We start from the raw sequence: 19,600 nt of genomic DNA on the forward strand, positions 1-19,600 counted from the left end.
CTTCCTCCTGCCAGTCACCCCTTTGTCCACCATTACTCCCATAACTCCAAGCTTACTGGACCTGTGACCAATGGCCTCTTTAGGTAAGATTCCTGCAGTTCTTCCAAGGTCACTCTTGGTCTCCTCTTCCTGGCCAGACACAACCTCACCAAACATCTAGGGCTGTCAGTCTAGATCTCCCTCTGGTGGCCCCTGCCAGACTGCTGGAACACGTCTACTAATTGAGCTGGAAGGTCTTATTCTGCTCTGTGCTTCTACATCCTCCTCTTATCATATGCGTGTGGACAGTGAAGAGTCCTCGGTGACTTTAATAAAATGAGACCAGCAACTCACCCCACTCGGTCACCTCATCCAGGATTCCTTTCACATTTGGTGACGGACATCTCACAAATTCTTCAGCCAGCGCCTCCCACAGGCTGACCAGCACTGCTTTGTCCTTCTTCATCACCTCATCAATGAAGGACTCCACACCTGGTGTGCCCTCAGACTCTTCTTTGACTTTGACTCCCTGAAAGACATTGGAGTGAGCAGACGTCCAGTTTAGAGATGACCACTGGGTGACCAGTGCTGATCATTTAAACTGAAGCATTCCCTTTGGTGTTCATATTAAGAATGTCATCATCTCTCCTGTCCTGCCAGTGATGTTATTTCACATCTTCATTGGATTGTCTTTGGTTTTTTTCTTACCCTGACAATAAACACTCAGATGAGGCCCAAAGCTGTAAACATTTAAATAACAATTGAATTTTAAACTTTACTGACAGATAAAGAAACCTCAAACCTGAGCTTGGAATCTAAGAAATAATTGAGCTGTGAAAGTAATGGAGGCCTTAGATGAAGGTGATCTGTCTAAAGGAAATCAAAGTGAGGAAAACATCAGGCTGGTGAGATGAGAACTGACGACGTTTAAAGTGAAAAGGCCAAGAATCAGAGTGTGAATGGAGAGGTGAGCAGACTGCATGGACAGAAACTCTCCACAAGGTAGCGCTAACAGGGATATTCAAGATCAATTTATCATTTATAACTCGAGTTTTATAGAACACAATAACTAACTTGACAAAGAAGAACTCATAATACACTGGAGAACTTACAGCGAGTGTTGTCAATTTGGACATCTTGTTAGAATATTTTTTATCAAACACATTTTTTCCATTCCCTTCTTAATGATCATTCAGGAGTTCTCACCCCAATAAATGTTTCTATGTATGTGTTTTGTGCTAATATATTAGTTTAACATAAATAAATATTTTTGTCATTTAAATTTTAAGTTTGAGGTCTTATTTTAGGAGTGTGTTACAGACCACCCAATGCAGACAGTAATTTCATCTTTTTAGTAATATTAAAAAGGGCACATTTACAGGGGACACCATAGTCATGGGGGACTTTAACTACCTGAATATTAACTCTGATAACCTTGCAAATGGTGGAGCACAAGAGCAGCCGTGTTTAGAAGTACTCAGTGACACAGCATGTTAGAGCACCAACACGGGGTGAAGCCTGTCTGGGTTTAGTATTCTGTAATAATCAGGATAGAATTGAGGGTGTAGAGGTGATTGGACCACTTGGGTCACGTGACCAGAATGTAATACAATTCTCAGTATTTTGTAAGAGTGCAGATACAAAGAAAAAAATGTTAAGTTGAACTTTGGTAGGGCTAATTTTGAGCAGATGAGTCAAAGTCTAAGTAGGATAGACTGGGATAAGCTTTTAAATGTGGAGACAGTTGAGGAGCAGTGGAACAGGTTTAAAAATGTGTTATATGTAAAGCAGGACAGATACAGACCTAAATTTGGAATTAAAAGGAAATTAAAAAAAAAACTCTGCTGACTGATTAGAGCACCATCCAGGCCGCAGTCATGTGATCTTAAATCACAGGCTGTTCTTTATCCCACCTGTTATATTCCTGAAGCTGTTACCCAAAACCCTTGTTGTGGGGCATCCAGTAAATGTAGTCTTGATACAAACCTTAAATTAATTGATAACCAAAAAATAAGGTGTATAATTAGACCAAGGGATAAAACCAGACCCTCCACCAGGGCATCTGTAATAGAAATTGACTTCAAATTAAAACAAAAAATATATCAGCAGTTCAGAAAGAACCATGCAGTTTTAAATGCTGTTTATTGAACATTCGCTCTCTTGGCAGTAAAGCTGTTTTGATAAATGATATCATATTAAGTACAAAATCTGATCTGTGTCTTCTTACTGAAACATGGCTTAGTAAATGTGACACTGTCCCCCTAGCTGAGGCGTCACCAGATGGATACTCGTTCCTTCATAAGTCTAGAGATTCTGGTCGAGAAGGAGGCCTTGGAATAATTCATTGTAACAAAATGCAAATCACTTCTAAAAATTTAGGCAACTTTACATCCTTTGAGGCATTCATTTTAAATATTAAAACAGATTCCAACACAATTATAGTGCTAGTCTACAGACCACCAGGGCCATATTCATTGTTCATGACTGAATTTAGCAACCGTCTATCTGATTTGACTATAAATTATGATCACGTAGTACTGATGGGGGATTTTAATGTACACATTGATGTGGAAACTGACACTTTTAGCAAATGGTTTACTTATTTGTTAAATTCAGTAGGATTTTGTCAGATTGTCAAAGGTCCAACTCATAATCATAACCATACATTAGATTTAATTATAACTTACAAAGTTGAAATTCAAAATTTAAATATTACTCCATTAAATGAAGTTATTTCCGATCACTTCTTAATTACATTTGATTTAGTTCTGCCCTGCCAACACACTCACAGATTAAAACAAAGACAGTGCGACATCTAGATTGTAATTCTGCTTCAAAATTCGACTTACCTTGAGTAAGTCGAGTGTAATTGTGGAAAACCATTCAGATCAGTTAACATCAAATGTAAACGCGGAAAACAATTTAGATCAGCTAACATCTCATTATAATGTGACCTTGAGAGATGCTCTGGACACAGTGGCTCCCCTAAAAACAAAAGTGATCAAAGCACATAGAAACTCTCCCTGGTTTAATGAAAATACTGAGCTCTTAAATTAGAGTGTCGAAAACTGGAGCGCAGATGGAGAACAACAAAGCTACATGTCTTTCAAATTGCATGGACAGAGAGTGTTAAAAAATATAAAAAGCTCTCTTTAAAGCTCGCTCAGAATACTATTCTACAATAATAGATAGCAATAATAAAATCCTCGGGTACTGTTTAGAACAGTGGCTAAATTAACAAATGGGAATTCAGATCAACAGTGCAAAATACCATCAGACATTAGCAGTACAGACTTTATGAACTTCTTCAATGAGAAAATTAAAAATATAAGATCCCAGATCTCAGCAACACATTACAAACCAAATACTATCTTAGCAGACCCTGTCGCACATTGCATTCAGCACTTTAATAATTTTAATCCTGTAACTGAGCAGGAAGTCTTAACTTTCCTTTCTAAAATGACCAACAAAACTAGTAAAAAGTGCAATGGATGTTCTTGCAGCTATTCTATTCAATAGTTCACCACTGCATCACCGTACCTGATGCACTTAAGTTCATTAAACTGCTTTGGCACCGTACCTGAGTTTTACTTGCACTTAAAGTGTCAGTCATTAAACCTTTACTTAAAAAGTCAGACCTAGACCCACACATACTAAATAACTCCAAAGTGAATCGTAGACCGTATGAGAACATGAGGGCAACCATTAAGAAGGATATCAGGGAGGATTAAAGATGGTCGGAGAGGAATAGAGCAGATAAAGGAGAAAGAATCACCCTAAGAGATTCTTTCAGTATTTTAGTAGTAAAAGAACAGTCAAGGAGGAGGTCAAGTGCCTCAGAAATAGTAAAGGGGGATTAAAAGATACAGAAGCAGCAGCGGACGCCCTAAACTTACATTTTTCTGAGGTGTTCTGAGCAAGTGGATAACCTCAGAGAGGCAACAGGGACTACTAATGAGGTACAGCGGGATTTGGAAATTATAGAGGACAGTGCTGCTCTGAATAGCGGAAATCAAACAACCTTTTCTCAGAATGAGCTGATGTTAAAGAGGTGTCCAGCAGGGGGTCAGTTCTAGGCCAGCCTATTTTTAATATATATAAATGATTTAGATAGGAATATAAGTTGCAAGTTGGTTAAAGATGATACCAAGATAGGTGGATTAGCAGATAATTTGGAATCCATTATATATCAAAGGACTTGGATAGCAGACAGGCTTGGGCAGACTTGTGGCAGATGAAATTTACCATGTCAGTAAATGTAAAGAATTACATGGAGGAAGTAAAATGTGAGGTTTCAATACACAATGGGCGGTTGGAAAATCAAATACAACAGCTTCAGTCACACCTTGACAGGCTCATTCCAGGTTACAATTTATTTGAGAAATTCCAGTCTGGTTTTCGATAGACACTGGTCATAGTACAGAAATGGCACTAACACGGGTTGTAAATGACATTCTGATATCCTCTGATGAAGGAAACTCCAATGTAATTATGTTGTTGGACTTAAGTGCAGCGTTTGACACCATTGACCTGTCTATTTTACTCCAGAGGCTATAGTACTAGGGTGTTGTACCGTGTTAGCCATTATGATGATGAGTCCACTACGACTCAGGACCTTCTCATGAGTGGTACTTTCAAGTTTCAAACCCTTCATTGTGCATTTAAACCCCACATTTCTACTTCCCATGTCTGATACGTGTAATATTGAATTTCATCATCCACAAATCTACCCGAGCCAGTGTGCTGTTCAAGTCCCTCTGTAACAATTCTGCTGATTCTCCACCACTTTAACATAAACCTAACGCTGAAAACTTTCCTCTCCCATAACCCTTTGCTTTCTGCGTTTTGGTCAGTTTGGACAGCAGGGCCAGAATTAACCCTGTACTCTTATGTGGCATGGATGCCAGTGTAGTGGGTGTACAGGGAAGATGGCCTCCAAAGAGTGCATGCTCCCCCAACACACTGGGTGGCAGCATTCCTGGGCCAGTATGCCCATTTATGTGCCTGGTGGGCATGCTGGTAGTTGTAGTTTTGTGGGGCAGCATGCTGGGCTCCATGGGTGCCAACAGGGGGTGCTGTCCCAACTTTTAGGGGTTCCTGCCTGCCCCAGGAGTGCTACCTCCTTGACACCTCCAGGTTTGGTATAAAGGGGGCCACCTCTGTCCACTTGAGAGTCAGAGTTGGACTAAAGCCACCTGGGAAGAGTGGAGGAAAGGAGACTTGTGTTATATGTAGAGAAAAGCCAAGCAAAATGACACTTTTATTGGCTAACTAAAACAATGCAGATCTGTAGTCAGGTTGTCTGTGTTGTCTGTTGTCTCTACAGACTCACATGTTTGGAAAAACTCATCACAAACTTCAAAGGACTTTGTTGGACAGTCATCTTATCTAAAGATCTTGACCATACATTGTTCTTCTATCTCCTGTTAAATTAATCTTAGCCTGAATGAACCTATTAATTTTTTACATTTAAGAGTTTTCATTTAAAGATTTACCAATGTTGTTTCTTGTCCTAGTGTGTGGATATAAACACAGGAATCTTCAGTTTCTGTATTACATCTTGCCTGAAGAAGGGGCCTGAGTTGCCTCGAAAGCTTGCATATTGTAATCTTTTTAGTTAGCCAATAAAAGGGGTCATTTGGCTTGGCTTTTCTCTACTCCAGAGGCTAGAAAATGATGTTGGCACAGGGTTTAGATCTTATTTATCAAATCGTACAGAAATGTGCTGACAGGACTCCATCATTATACACAGAAGTTCCCCGCAGGGCTCAGAACTGGGACCTTTACTGGTTTCACTTTACATGCTTCCACTGGGATCTAGCATTAGAAAACATCATGTTAATTTTCACTCGTATGCAGATGACACCCAGTTATACCTATCATTTAAATCAAATGAAGTTTCTCTGATGTTGTCTTTAATTAGTTGTGTTAGTGAATTAAAGGAGTGGATGAATGAGAACTACTTGTCTTTAAATACAGATAAAACAGAGATGTTAATTGTTGGAGGGAATGACGCTGATCACAGTAATATTTTGTCATCATTTAACTCAGTTGGAATCCCAATTAATTTTACTGAATCAGCCCACAATCTAGGAGTTCTCTTTGACTCTAGCATGTCATTTAAAGCACATATTACAAAGTTGTCCAAATCATCTTTCTTCCATCTTAAAAATGTTAGGAAATTAAGGTGCTTTCTAAATAAACAGGACTCTGAGAAATTAATTCATGCATTTATCTCTAGTAGGATTGACTACTGCAATGCGGTGTTCACTGGCTGTTCAAACTGTTCTCTATACAGCCTCCAGTTAATCCAAAATTCTGCTGCAAGAATTATTACAAGAACAAGAAAATACGAACTCATAACTCCAGTTCTTAAATCCTTACACTGGCTCCCGGTTAAGTTTAGGGCAGATTTCAAAATCCTCCTTTTAACATATAAAGCATTAAATAGCTGAGGTCCGGCTTACTTGTCTGAACTTATCATGACTTACAAACCTGAGAGCACATTAAGATCTCAAGATGCCAGTCTGCTTAGGATTCCAAGGATTAATAAAATAACAGTGGGAGGTTGAGCTTTTAGTTACAGGGCCCCTAAACTGTGGAGTGGTCTGCCTGTTACCATAAGAGATGCCCCTTCGGTCTCAGCCTTTAAATCTCAGCTGAAGACTCACTACTTCAGTTTAGCATATCCTGACTAGAGCTGCTGATTAACTGTACAGACTGCATCTCTGTTGTTAGTCATTAGCACTACAACATAAGTAACATGATAATTATATTTGAATACTAACCCTCACCTGTTCTGTTTCTCTTCTCGGTACTCAAATGTGGCAATTAGTGCCACTGCCCACCTGCCAAGTTGTTTGCCTGCCTATGGTAAAGTCATCCCTGATGGAGGATCGCAGGAATCATGGGAAAGAGGGGTCCTTTCATCGGATTGGCTGGCCATGGAATGAGGTCTCCAGAACTCTAAAAATATCCAAATCTTATTATGTGATATCCATCCATTTTCCAACCTGCTGAATCCAAACACAGGGTCACGGGGGTCTGCTGGAGCCAATCCCAGCCAACACAGGGCACAAGGCAGGAACCAATCCTGGGCAGGGTGCCAACCCACCGCAGGACACACACAAACACACCCACACAGCAAGCACACACTAGGGCCAATTTAGAATCGCCAGTCCATCTAACCTGCATGTCTTTGGACTGTGGGAGGAAACCGGAGCGCCCGGAGCAAAGCCACGCAGATACGGGGAGAACATGCAAACTCCACGCAGGGAGGACCCAGGAAGCGAACCCGGGTCTCCTAACTGTGAGGCAGCTATGTGATATCATCTACTGTTAAATTCTGCTCCGTACTTCTAAAATTTTCATTTTTATGCTGTATTGAGGATTTGTTCTTATTCTGTGTATTGTATTGTATTGTATTGTATTGACCCCCTTCTTTTGACACCCACTGCATGCCCAACCTACCTGGAAAGAGGTCTCTCTTTGAACTGCCTTTCCCGAGGTTTCTTCCAATTTTCCCTACAAGGTTTTTTGGGAGTTTTTCCTTGTCTTCTCAGAGAGTCAAGGCTGGGGGGCTGTCAAGAGGCAGGGCCTGTTAAAGCCCATTGCGGCACTTCCTGTGTGATTTTGGGCTATACAAAAATAAACTGTATTGTATTGTATAATAAAGATTTTAAAAAAAAAGCTGTAAAGGGAAAAACAAACAAATAAGACTAATAACTTCAAAGTGAATCGTAGAGTGTATGAGAACATGAGGGCAACCATTAAGAAGGATATCAGGAAGGCTAAAAGATGGTCGGAGAGGAATAGAGCAGATAAGGAGAAAGACGACCCTAAGAGATTCTTTCAGTATTTTAGTAGTAAAAGAACAGTCAAGGAGGAGGTCAAGTGCCACAGAAATAGTAAAGGGGAATTAAAAGATACAGACAGGGAAATAGCAGATGCCCTAAACTTACATTTTTCTGAGGTCTTTACAAGTGAGGAAGTGGATAACCTCAGAGTGGTAACAGGGACTACTAAGGAGGTATTGAGGGATTTGGAAATTGTAGAGGGAGAAGAGCTGCTCAGATTAAACAGGCGGAAATCAAACAACCTTCTCAGAATGAGCTGATGTTAAAAGAGGTGACCAGCAGGGGTCAGTGCTGGGGCCGCTGCTATTTTTAATATATATAAATGATTTAGATAGGAATATAAGTAACAAGCTGGTTAAGTTTGCAGATGATATTAAGATAGGTGGATTAGCAGATAATTTGGAATCCGTTATATCATCACAGAAGGACTTGGACAGCATACAGGCTTGGGCAGATTTGTGACAGATGAAATTTAATGTCAGTAAATGTAAAGAATTACATGGAGGAAGTACAAATGTGAGGTTTGAATACACAATGGGCGGTTGGAAAATCAAGAGTACAACACAGATTTATAAAACACTGGTGAGATTTCGTCTGGAGTCCTGTGTTCAGTTTTGGTCTCCAGGCTACAAAAGGACGTAGCAGCACAAGAGAAGGTCCATAGAAGAGCGACTAGGCTGATTCAGGGCTACAGGGGGTGAGTTATGAGGAAAGATTAAAAGAGCTGAGCCTTTACAGTTTAAGGAAAAGAAGTTTTTCTTTACTCAAAGAACGATAGACACTTGGAATAAGCGACCTTCAGAGACGTCATATTTTGTAGATTTCTCTCTTTTACTCTTTCATCTGCCTCTCTGATTCTCAATTCAAGTCAGTCAAACACCAGTAGCTGCTAGTGTACGAGGTGATTTCTGCTGTTTTTGGTTAAAGTTAAAAAATCAATAAATAAATTAGAAATGGAAATGAGTCTTCAAACCTTTCACTTTCTGCACACTTTTTTGGGTTGTACATTTCATTTTAAATGAAGAAATTTGCCATTTTTGACCACCACTCCACACTTAATAACCCGTAATAGCAAAGTGAAAACATGTGACCAGAAAGGTTTACAAATTTGAACGAAAATCAAAAACCGAAATCTCAAATTCCTACAAGTATTCAGACCCTTAATTCAGTACTTTGTTGAAGCCCCTTTGACAGCAATTCCATTTTCAACTCTTCTTGGTAAGTTTCCACAAGCTTTACACACCCAGATTTGGGCAGTTGATTCTATTCATCCTGGCAGATCCTCTCAAGCTTCATTAGACTGGATGGGGAGCATCTGTAATCTGCCATCTCCAGACCTCTCCACACTTGCCCTATGGGGTTTAGCCTGAGCTTTACCTGGGCCACTCCAGCGATGTCTTGGCTGATGCCTTGGTATTGAACCGTCACCCCAGTCAGAGGTTGTGTGCATTTTATAGCAGGTTTCTTCAAGATCCTCTCTGCATTTGGCTGCATTCATCCATTCCTCAATTCTGACCAGTCACCTGTCTCTGCACCCCATAGCATGATGCTGCACCACCATGTTTCACCCTAGGCATGGCATTAGGCAGGTGATAAGCAGTGACTGGTCTCCCATCTCAGCAGAGAACTTCTCAAGTTCTATTAGAGTGACCATTGGGTTCTTGATGACCTCCTTGACCAAGGCCCTGCTTGCCTGCTTATTCAGCTTTGCTGGATGACCAACTCCTGGTGGCTTCAAACATCTTCCATTTCTCTATTTTTAATGACCACTGTTCCCTGGGAACATTCAAAGCTTTAGCTGTGCAGTTATCCCCTTGTCCTGACTTCTGCCTCACAAGCATTTGATCACAGAGGACTACAAGGAGTTCTGTGGACTTCATGGTTTGGTTTTTGTCCTGACATACAGCGTGAATTGAGGTCCTTCTATACACAGGTACGTTTGCCTTTCTAAATGATGTCCAGTGAAATCAGTTTGCCGCAGGTGGACTCCTATCAAATTCTCCACATATCTCAAGAAGAATTAAAGCAAACAAGATGGCCAAGTGTAATCTGGAGTGCCACAGCAAGGCTTTGAATACTTCAAGGAAAGAACAGATTTCAGTTTGTGATGTTTAATAAATTTGCAGATCTTTCTGAAAATGTGTTTTCACTTTGTCATTCTGGGGTGGTGAGATTATCCACATAAAATGAAATCTACAACATAATAAAGTGTGCAGAAAGTGAAGGGGTGTGAAGAATTTATGAATCCACAGTAATGGTTACTCTATAAGTAGAGAGTGAACAAATATGTCCTCAGAATTATATTACACTAAAACAACCTGATGGCTGCATTATTATTATCATTGTAAAGAGTGAAGTTTATTAACATGCAGCAAAATGTTGATTGAAATAATAAATTATATGGGAGGATGCAGCCCACTAATTGACATAAACGTAGGGTGGGTTTAGAATGGGAACAGAAGATCGGAGGTGTAGAATCTGCAACAAGGACTGCGCTGTGATGTTCAGTGCCCGCGGTGTGTAAATAAGCCAGCTGTACCACAAATAGCAGAGACCAAGACAGATCACAGCTTGTGTCACCCTGAGAGAGTCACTTAGTGGTGTCACATTAGGCTGAATATGGTGTCCTGCAGGGCTCAGTACTCGCACCTTTACTGGGAACTCTCATTAAAGAACATCACATTCATTGTCACTCGTATGCAGATGATACTCAGCTGTACCTTCCTTTTAGACTAAATGACATTTCTTTAATGGTATCCTTCATTAATTGTGTCAGTGAGTTAGATGAGTGAATGGATGAGAGCGACTTGTCTCTGAATACATAAAAACAGAAATGTTATTTATTGGTGAAAATCACAGCTAACTGTCTCGCTAATATGGTCTGCCCTAATGAATGTGTCAGTATGCAGTCCCCTGGGTTTGTAGTCTGCCTGTCTTTGCCCTTAAAGGAATTACCCAGAATTATATGGAAAATGTCCAGTGCAAGCTGATTGGTGAGAAAACTAAGGATAACTAGGAAGTGGATGGTGGAAAGAAGTCAAGTAGTCAGTGAGGAGCTTCATTTACACGAGTTCATAATGAAATCAAAGTGACCTGAAGATATGGGAGTGCATTGAAGGTGAGGAAGGTGTGAGAGGAGGATGTTTTTAATTTCTTTTTAAGACGTACGTCTTTGAACACAAATACTAAAGCCTCTCTTAGACTCTCTGGTGGGCAAACAACTAAAAACTTTGGCTGGGGACTTGTGACATCAGAGTCACTTCCAGTTCATTGAGGATGATATTTTCTCAATATTTCTGTTTCTGTTTTTGTTGTGTTTGTTAATGATGTACTTGTAAAGGGGACAGTAAGTGACATTTTGTTGTCAAGCAAGGATATTGAATTTTGTCCTTCAATGCATTTCTGTCTTATAAGATTATTGTGGTGATTGTGTTGTGATGTTTCTGGGGTGTACTGCTTGGGGTAATTTAGTGTTTAATATTCACCTGAGTTCCCAAATCTTTTTCAGTGTAACGTATATCAGCACTGAATGTCATTTATGTGAATCAGTGACACTTTTCATGTTACTAAGTGAACCAAGCAGGTGTTATAGACAACCTAAAAATCCTTCAGATAAACAGCACAGAGAGTTTCTCCCAAGAAAAATCAAATCATAAAATACAGTGTGACTAAGGTGTAGAAGGAGGGCATGGTGAGATCATTCTCAGCGTGGGAGACACCTGTAGTTCTAATCCCAAACCCTAACAGCACTTGTAGATGTTGTGTAGACTATGAGCATTAAATACTGAAACACCCCTGGATGTCTACGCCATGCCTTTGGTACATGATATTTGAGAATCCATGACTGGAGCCCTGATTTTTAGCTGTTGGCAGGTAGAGATGGATAAGAACAGCATAGGAAAAATGGCAGTAGTAATATCAGAGATATTCTTCCATTTCTGCGTGATGCCCTTTGGATTAAAAAAGCAGGGGACACTTTTCAAAGTTTAAAGGAACAGGTTTTGAGGGGATTCATTGGAAAATCCTGATATGTGTATATATACAGTAGATGATGGCATCATATTTTTTTCTCCAAACCTGCACCAACACTCATGAGACCTCAACTTGGTTTTCTCCAGCCTGGAATGGGCTCATCTTTCTCTTAATATGATGTTTCCTGCAAAAACAGCTTATTTTCCTGGGGCATGTGATGTCTGATGCAGGGGTTCATCTGGACAGAGAGAAGGTGGAGGTCATCAAAACTATCCTGAACCTACTGAGCTAAAAAGTTACAGCATTTTTTTGGAAATGACAGAGAAGTTCCATAATTTACTTCCTGTTTGGCTGACTTTGTGACCCCTTTGTACCACGTTATCAGAAAAGGGGTCCCTGGCACTGGTCTCATTCATGTCAGAGGCTTTCTAGAAGCTGAAGGACCTTGTAATAAAATCCACCTACACTAGCCCAGCCAGATCCTCAGCTCTTCTTTGAGGTCCAAACCGATCATATTGACCTCAGGCTATGGGGGCCGTGCAAATTCAGTACAAGGATGTGCTTCATGATCAGTGGAATCTGGAGATGAATTATTACAGAGTGGAACAGGAGTGTTTAGAGGGAACCATGTTTGATGTCACCACTGACCACTGTGCTCTGACATGGGCTTTTATTTGCCCAAAGACATCCTCCCAATTAACCAGGTGGTTTTAAGAGTACAATTTATTTTCCAGGTGTGCCATTGAAAGGGATGTGGAACTGAGTTGTCCAATGTGTTGTCTGGAGTTTGCTGGATGGGCTGCTGCTCTGCGAAGGACTGTTTGGACATTTCTACTGTGGTTTTTGATATGTGCTTATTTATTGCTTTTATGGCTGGACACCCTTTTGTTTTTAAGGGTACATTTATTCATTTCAGTATTCATTATGGATTTCTCTCTTAGATAGATAGATAGATAGATAGATAGATAGATAGATAGATAGATAGATAGATAGATAGATAGATAGATAGATAGATAGATAGATACTATATTAATCCCAAGGGATTAATTAAAGATTGCACCTTTTGCACAATGACATTGTTGTTAATAATCTTAGCGCCTATTTGCATGCTTCAACCCTGTGGTGGTCTCCTCACTTGCCTTGTCCATCCTCAGCCTACTAACTACAAGACACCCAACCAAAGAATGGACATTGTCTCCGCTGCCACCATTTGTGACACCTGAGCCCTTGGCCACCAACTTTTTCCTCTTATCACGCAGATCAAATCAATGTCAATAAAAGTAAGCTTTGCTTCAGTATAGAGCTGTCCACATAATTTAAAGAGTTTCTTCTTCATAAGCCAGCTGAGGTGTTCTTTATACATATGCACCACCTTCATGGAACAGCCCTCCTCCTTCTTCTTCACTGGTGCTGCCCTTTCATTCTCAGACATCATGATGTTTCAGTGCACCTTCAGAATGGCCTGTGCCTGCTCTCTCATTAATACCAACGCTGCCTTCTCCTATTAAATGTTGAATGTTTCCCCTCATCTGTCTCCCTCTTAGGCCATATAATATCTACCTTAAGCCTACTGTGGCTTAATGGCTATTTTTGGTAGGATATACCAGTCAAATATGGACAACTGATAAATTAGCCTTAGTCTCCCTACTGGTAACCTGAAGTTGTTCAAAGCTAATTATAAGACACCGTTTCAGGGCTCACTTAACAACGGTAATTCCTCTCCGAAATGGGAGGTGGTGGCACTATCATTCTCATGCTTTTCACTTTTCCATCCTCAGCACAGAAGATTGACAGCACAAAGAGCTGTGATGTCACTTCCACTTCCGCTCATAATCCCGCCTCTTCCTCACAAAGACTCCATAAGAACAGGCACCACCAAGAAGCCAGCAGTCAGCGGAGTCCCACCTGAAGGACTTTATCAGTGGAATAATGTTAATGTACAGCTTATTGCTCTTCTTTCTTTTTTTTTAAAGACAATCCTTACAATATGCGGTGTGAAGGACAGCCGGGTCCCATGCCCGGTAGGAACGCCTCTGCTTCTTATGTTCCGGGGGAGCCGCCATGGGAAGTCCAATACCTCCCCCGGGACGCTTGGTGGCAGCCTCCCTGGCCGTCGGTGACTCCCCAACCACCCGCAGGGCTCCATGGGAGATGGAGTCCTCCACAGCTTGGTTGGGGCCCGGCGTGGCCGCTAGGGGAGCTGCCTGCTTCCCACAGCCCGGCTGGACGAGCTTTCAGCCCCACCCGGAGGTGCAATCGGGACCAGGTGGTTAATCACCTGGAATGCTTCGGTGGGCTATAAAGGCCCAGCCACCACCACTCGGCGAGCCAGAGTTGGGAGGAAGAAGGAGACGAAGCTTGCCTGGGAGGAGTGGTGGAGAATTGTGAGTTTGTGCTTTGGGACTGTGTTTGGGACTGTGTTGGGCCTGTGGGACACGGGGAAGGCGTGCCCACGGCTGAAAAATAAAACCTGTGTGTTGTTGTACATGTTGCCTCTGCGTGGTCTGTGCCGGGTCGGGCGCTATATAGCGCCTTTCACATCTGGCGTAGTCGGCAGGATTCCGGGCCGTCCATTTGGACGGGACCTGCATAAAAATTGTGTGTAACGGCCCGCACAACACCTGGGGCACGTGTAGCTCAGCGCAGGAGCGCACACCGCACCGCAGTGCCGGCGGCTCGAGGCAGAGGCGTGCTCTATTGTGAGTACAGCGCTGAGAGCGGCCTTTGGACTGCAGCAGGGCACGCTCCCGGCGAGAGCGCCACCGAGGCGGCGGCGAGGCGCGCCTGCACGACTTGCCGGCGACACGCCGCAGCACAGCGCTGAGAGAACGCGCTCGCAGCTGCAAGCAAGCCAGCCAGCGCAGCACAGCACAGCACAGCGCAACTGAGGCCGCAAAAAACCACCTACAGGCACCGCGCCATGGGGAAAAAGAAAGCCGGGCGGACACAGAAGCCAGCCTCCAGACGCCGGCATGCCGGCCCGCTCCACGGGTCACAACCGGAGGTAGGTGACGGGCTCAAGAGGGAAGGGCCACAGGAAGGGTTTTCCGCGTTTGCGTCAGCCTACCTCCTGGACCCCGAGGGACGAACCACCTGTTGGCGGGCAGATGGCCTCTGTTAGGTGGCGTGACGGCGCAGAGAGCGGCGGGAGAGCGAGGCTGGGCTGTGTCTTCCCTTTGGGCCGGCCAGTGAGCCGGAGGAGGAGAACCCGGAGGAGTTTCCCGATGCGGTGGCTCAGCTAGAGGAGCAGGAGCTCCCCTCTCGAAACAGGGAAAGGGGAGTGTGTCGCCCGCCGAGGACAGTTCGCAGGCGGGGGTGACGGACCTTCTCCCCGAGCCTCTCGGACTCCCAAACGGACCTGCGGAGGGTCCGCAGGGTCTTGTTGGCTCGCCGTCGGTGGGAGGAAACAAGGGGACTTCAAGTCCAGCGCCGACCAACGCATTAACTTTTCTTGGGCTGTAGAGGAGTTGAAACATGTTCTCCTTCCTCTGCAGTCCTTAGTTAAGGTTTTTCAGGTCCTGCAGGAGACGAAGGAGGACTTGGACTGGAAGATCGGCGCCCCGATGGCGGCCGTTGTTAAATGGCTGGAGAGACGGGGGGCGTCAACCTCCTGCCTGCAGGACACAGCGGTTCAGGTAGGTGAAGCCTGGGCCGTAGAGGAAAGGGGGCGGAGCGCAACGGCTGCGGATATGATCAGTGCTGCTTGCCAGGTCGCCCCGCCCACTACACAAGACGCCGCCGTGTGGACCGATACGGTGGCAGAGGAACGTGTGGAGAGGCAGCTGGTGGATGTTGGCTGCCAAACAACCCGTCCCCTCTGCCTGCACCGGTCTCATGATGCGTCTAAAGGGGTGCAGGCGGCACAGGGTCTCCCTTCTTCCCATAAGGGGACCCAGACCGTCCGTGCACCCCAGAGGAAGAGGAGGACCCGGACAAAGAGGTCGGGGACTCCTGACAAGGTGCAGCGTAAGCCCGTTAGGTGGCACTGCAGGAGGGCTACGCTGCGGAGGGGCTTAACACGCCACCAGCCCTCCCCGGAGTGGGCGAAGGGGCAGGAGTTTCCTGCCTGCTTCCGTTCCCGCAAGGGTCGAGCTGGAGGGGGTCGGTTGTGCTTTTCTTGTGGTCACGCTGGTCATGTCTGGAGGGTTTGTCCAAGGAGGACGTCCGAGTGGCAGGGACGCCGGGCAGCACCCCAGACCTGTTCATTATGTTTTACAGGGCGCAGCCGTGGAGCCAAGGATGCCGACTCCTGTCCTGAGAGGACCGGCCTCGGGCAGGCCGATGATCCCCACAAGCCTCATCTGAGGGAGGGGAACTGTGAAGGACAGCCGGGTCCCATGCCTGGTAGGAACGCCTCTGCTTCTTATGTTCCGGGGGAGCCGCCATGGGAAGTCCAATACCTCCCCCGGGCGCTTGGTGGCAGCCTCCTGGCCGCCGGTGACTCCCCAACCACCCGCAGGGCTCCATGGGAGATGGAGTCCTCCACAGCTTGGTTGGGGCCCGGCGTGGCCGCCAGGGGAGCTGCCTGCTTCCCACAGCCCGGCTGGGACGAGCTTTCAGCCCCACCCGGAGGTGCAATCGGGACCAGGTGGTTAATCACCTGGAATGCTTCCGGTGGGCTATAAAGGGCCCAGCCACCACCACTGGCGAGCCAGAGTTGGGAGGAAGAAGGAGACGAAGCTTGCCTGGGAGGAGTGGTGGAGAATTGTGAGTTTGTGCTTTGGGACTGTGTTTGGGACTGTGTTGGGCCTGTGGGACACGGGGAAGGCGTGTGCCCACGGCTGAAGAAAATAAAACCTGTGTGTTGTTGTACACGTTGCCTCTGCGTGGTCTGTGCCGGGTCAGGCGCTATATAGCGCCTTTCACAGCGGACATCACCAGGCACCATGTATTTCAAAGTTAAATGCCTACCTGAACAAATTTGTTTGAAGTTGTTTTTGTAATAGAATGAATGCAGTCAGTTGAACCCATTAATGTAGGGAGGTTATTCCACAGTCTGCTCAGTATAAAGATGAAGGCTCTGCCACCCAAACAGTGCAGGTTAGTTTGGGGCACAGCAAGGCTTAGTGGACCTTAGGGGGCAGACAGGAGTCTAGTGATGGAGAAGGAGGTCACTGATATGGTACAGTGTGTGCCATTTAAAACTGTATTGGCTATGAGCTGTGCTGACCACCTAAGATGAGTTGTAATCTAAGTAATCAAAGCAGACCTCAGTGTTAAGGTTTGCAGTGTGCCATGTAATTCATATGTCTCTGTTATAGGCCATATTGTAAAAGAATTGTAAAGGCAGCGCTAACGTTTGTGAAGTGCCATCTGTTAGAATGACAAATGCAATGCATTTCACTACTAAAAATATTTGTGATGTGCCATCAATGGAATGACAGAGACATAGCAACCAGACAGACAGACGGACAGATAGACACTTATACTTTTATTAGGGTGGATTAAGGAGTTCTGAACAAACTGGAGCTGTGATAACAAATTAGAAGAGGCACCTGAGAGTTGGAAATTCCAGTAATCAATGCAGGACAGACATGTGTCTCAGCATGAGAAAAGGAAGGAATGAGTGGACATGGGATACGTGACAGAGGTGGAAGTGGGGAAGTTATATAATGTGGTTTATGTGAGTGGAATAAGAAAGGGAGCAATCAAAAAGGACACCAAGATTCTTAGTAGAAGAAGAAGATCTGATGGCGTCATCACCAAGGGAGCTCATGTTCTTAAGCCGAGCTTTAGTGACAGTTTGCAGATGTTTAATTTTGTTACAGTTTCATTTTAAAGAGTTCTGTTCCATCCAGGTTTTAATTTCACTAAGTTGTGAGCTGAGAAAACTCTGATGAACTTTAACTTTTAACACTGAAACAGATCTGAGTATCATCTGCATAAAAATCACAACCAAGTCCTTAGCTATGAATAACAAAGCCAATGTGAAGCCTGGAGATACAGAAGAGCAGAGGGTAGAGGACAGAGAGGTGAGGACCACCTGGTGTGACTGGCACTGAGCTGGACCTGCTGTGGCCCATCTGTCACCTACAACTTAAACCACAGGAGGGCAGGTCTCCATTCTGGGCAGTAGAATATCACACTTCACAGAATCAAATGCTGCACTGAGGTCTAACAGAATTCTTATGCTGTAACAAAGATAGTAATGTTTGTTCTTAAGGTTTGCTTTACATTTGCATATTTCCCAGGGTTCTTGTCTAATTTGTATGTCTATTTTACATCCCAGAATTCAACACTCTGTTCAAACACATTGTGATTCCTGTCAATTTCTTTGCTGATGGTTCAAAAGAAGATCAGATCTAACAGACCCCTTTTTCTAAAGTGGTCTCAGACTCTGCCCAAGGTGTCTTGTTGGTTTGTCCAGCAGCTCAGCTGTCACAGTGTCTCCTCCTGGTTCATCTTTAAGGCTGTCAAAGTTTGTGCTTCAACTCCATGACTGAGTAGTTTATGTGAAGCAGTGGTCCTTGGCTTCTGTCCTAAACACTCTTCTCCTTAATTTCTACTCCACTGGTATTTAAGAAGTGCATTTGAGACTGAACAACACTGAACAAGTGCAAGGCAGACACCTTAGACAGAAGACAATCTGGACAGAATTCAGATTTAGACAGACAATGTGACTTACTGTTGAAAGTGACACACATGTGGTGTAAAATATTACATACGCAAACACAGGTGACTTATAAGGCTATGGGATGCTGGGCTGAATCTCTTTAGTTGTACTAGACAGAGATTAAGAGGTGACACGATGAAAGTGTTTAAAGTGGTGAAGGGACTGAGTTTGGTGGACAGCAGCTTTTGATTTAACACGACTCATTCAACTAGAATGCCATTGAAAACCACTGATGGTGAATTTCACACAAACATGTGGATGTTTGACTTCACACAGAAAATCACAGATAACATGATGTGAGTCACTAAGCAGTGTGGTAGATGGCAGGTCTTTGGGACCCTCCAGAAGGTTAAATGACTCAGGTTTGATGAGCCATGTTGACCTAAATGTCCTTCTTTTTTCTAAACTTGTCTTATGTTCTTACACTCACAGCCTGTACTTCAGCCCATGAACATCTCCCCTCTGCCTGTTTCATAAAGCCACCTGTTTGGGTGACTTTACCTCCCAGGCATGACGTCCACACAGACCTGCACATCTGCTCAATTGCCAGTCCTTGATACCTCTCAGGATTCAATGGTGTCATTTAAATTCAGGTCTACTACCACCCATCTAATCTTCAGGAATGTCAATGACAACATGTAATGGGAAGAGCCCAAAGACCAGTATAAACCAGTAACAGAGAAACAGCCCACCTTTGCCTCATCGTTGTTGAGAATGCGCTTGGTGACCAGGAGCTGCAGGACACTGCTGATGTCGAAGTTCATCACATAGGCCAGCTGGGGCTTGTAGTACTCTGTGATCTTGAGGAGATCTTCATGAGAGAATCCATTAATAACTTTAGAAAACTTCAGAGCCAAAGCTGCAGTGAGGAAAGAAAGAAGGAGAGTGGTGAAGGAGCTGTGGACTTTAGAGTGCTAAAAGTCAATCTGGTATGCCTGCCTATAATCAAGTAAATGCACATCAATCTCAACTCCTTCATGGACTCAACATTTCATATGCTAAGTGTGACTGAACAGAAGACATCCATGTTGTAATAAAAGCTGCTGAAGTGGACCCCTCAGCTGAATCAGTCTCAAGCTGCCCAGTGGCTCCTCTCACTTCTTGTATCCACACTCATACCACTATGGCTGACCGTTCTAACGGTTTTTAACAACTCTGCCTAATCAAGGTGCTCATTACA

At 43.9% G+C, this 19,600-nt stretch overlaps 2 protein-coding genes across 5 annotated transcripts in view; both read right to left on the reverse strand.

Annotated features, from left to right (window-relative positions):
- Nucleotides 1-19,600, reverse strand: part of LOC120521401 — a 302,230-nt gene that overhangs the window by 169,817 nt on the left and 112,813 nt on the right. The gene's annotated exons all lie outside the window — the stretch shown is intronic.
- Nucleotides 1-19,600, reverse strand: part of LOC120521375 (NACHT, LRR and PYD domains-containing protein 12-like) — a 112,459-nt gene that overhangs the window by 49,525 nt on the left and 43,334 nt on the right. For both annotated transcript variants that reach the window (XM_039743033.1, XM_039743032.1), the window contains exons 9-10: nucleotides 19,113-19,279; nucleotides 334-508 (exon numbers count right to left, since the gene is read on the reverse strand). In XM_039743033.1, coding sequence (XP_039598967.1) covers nucleotides 334-508; nucleotides 19,113-19,279 — 342 coding nt within the window. The remainder of the gene's footprint in view (nucleotides 1-333; nucleotides 509-19,112; nucleotides 19,280-19,600) is intronic.

Source organism: Polypterus senegalus, chromosome 2, assembly GCF_016835505.1.
Source record: "Polypterus senegalus isolate Bchr_013 chromosome 2, ASM1683550v1, whole genome shotgun sequence".
NCBI lineage: Eukaryota > Metazoa > Chordata > Cladistia > Polypteriformes > Polypteridae > Polypterus > Polypterus senegalus.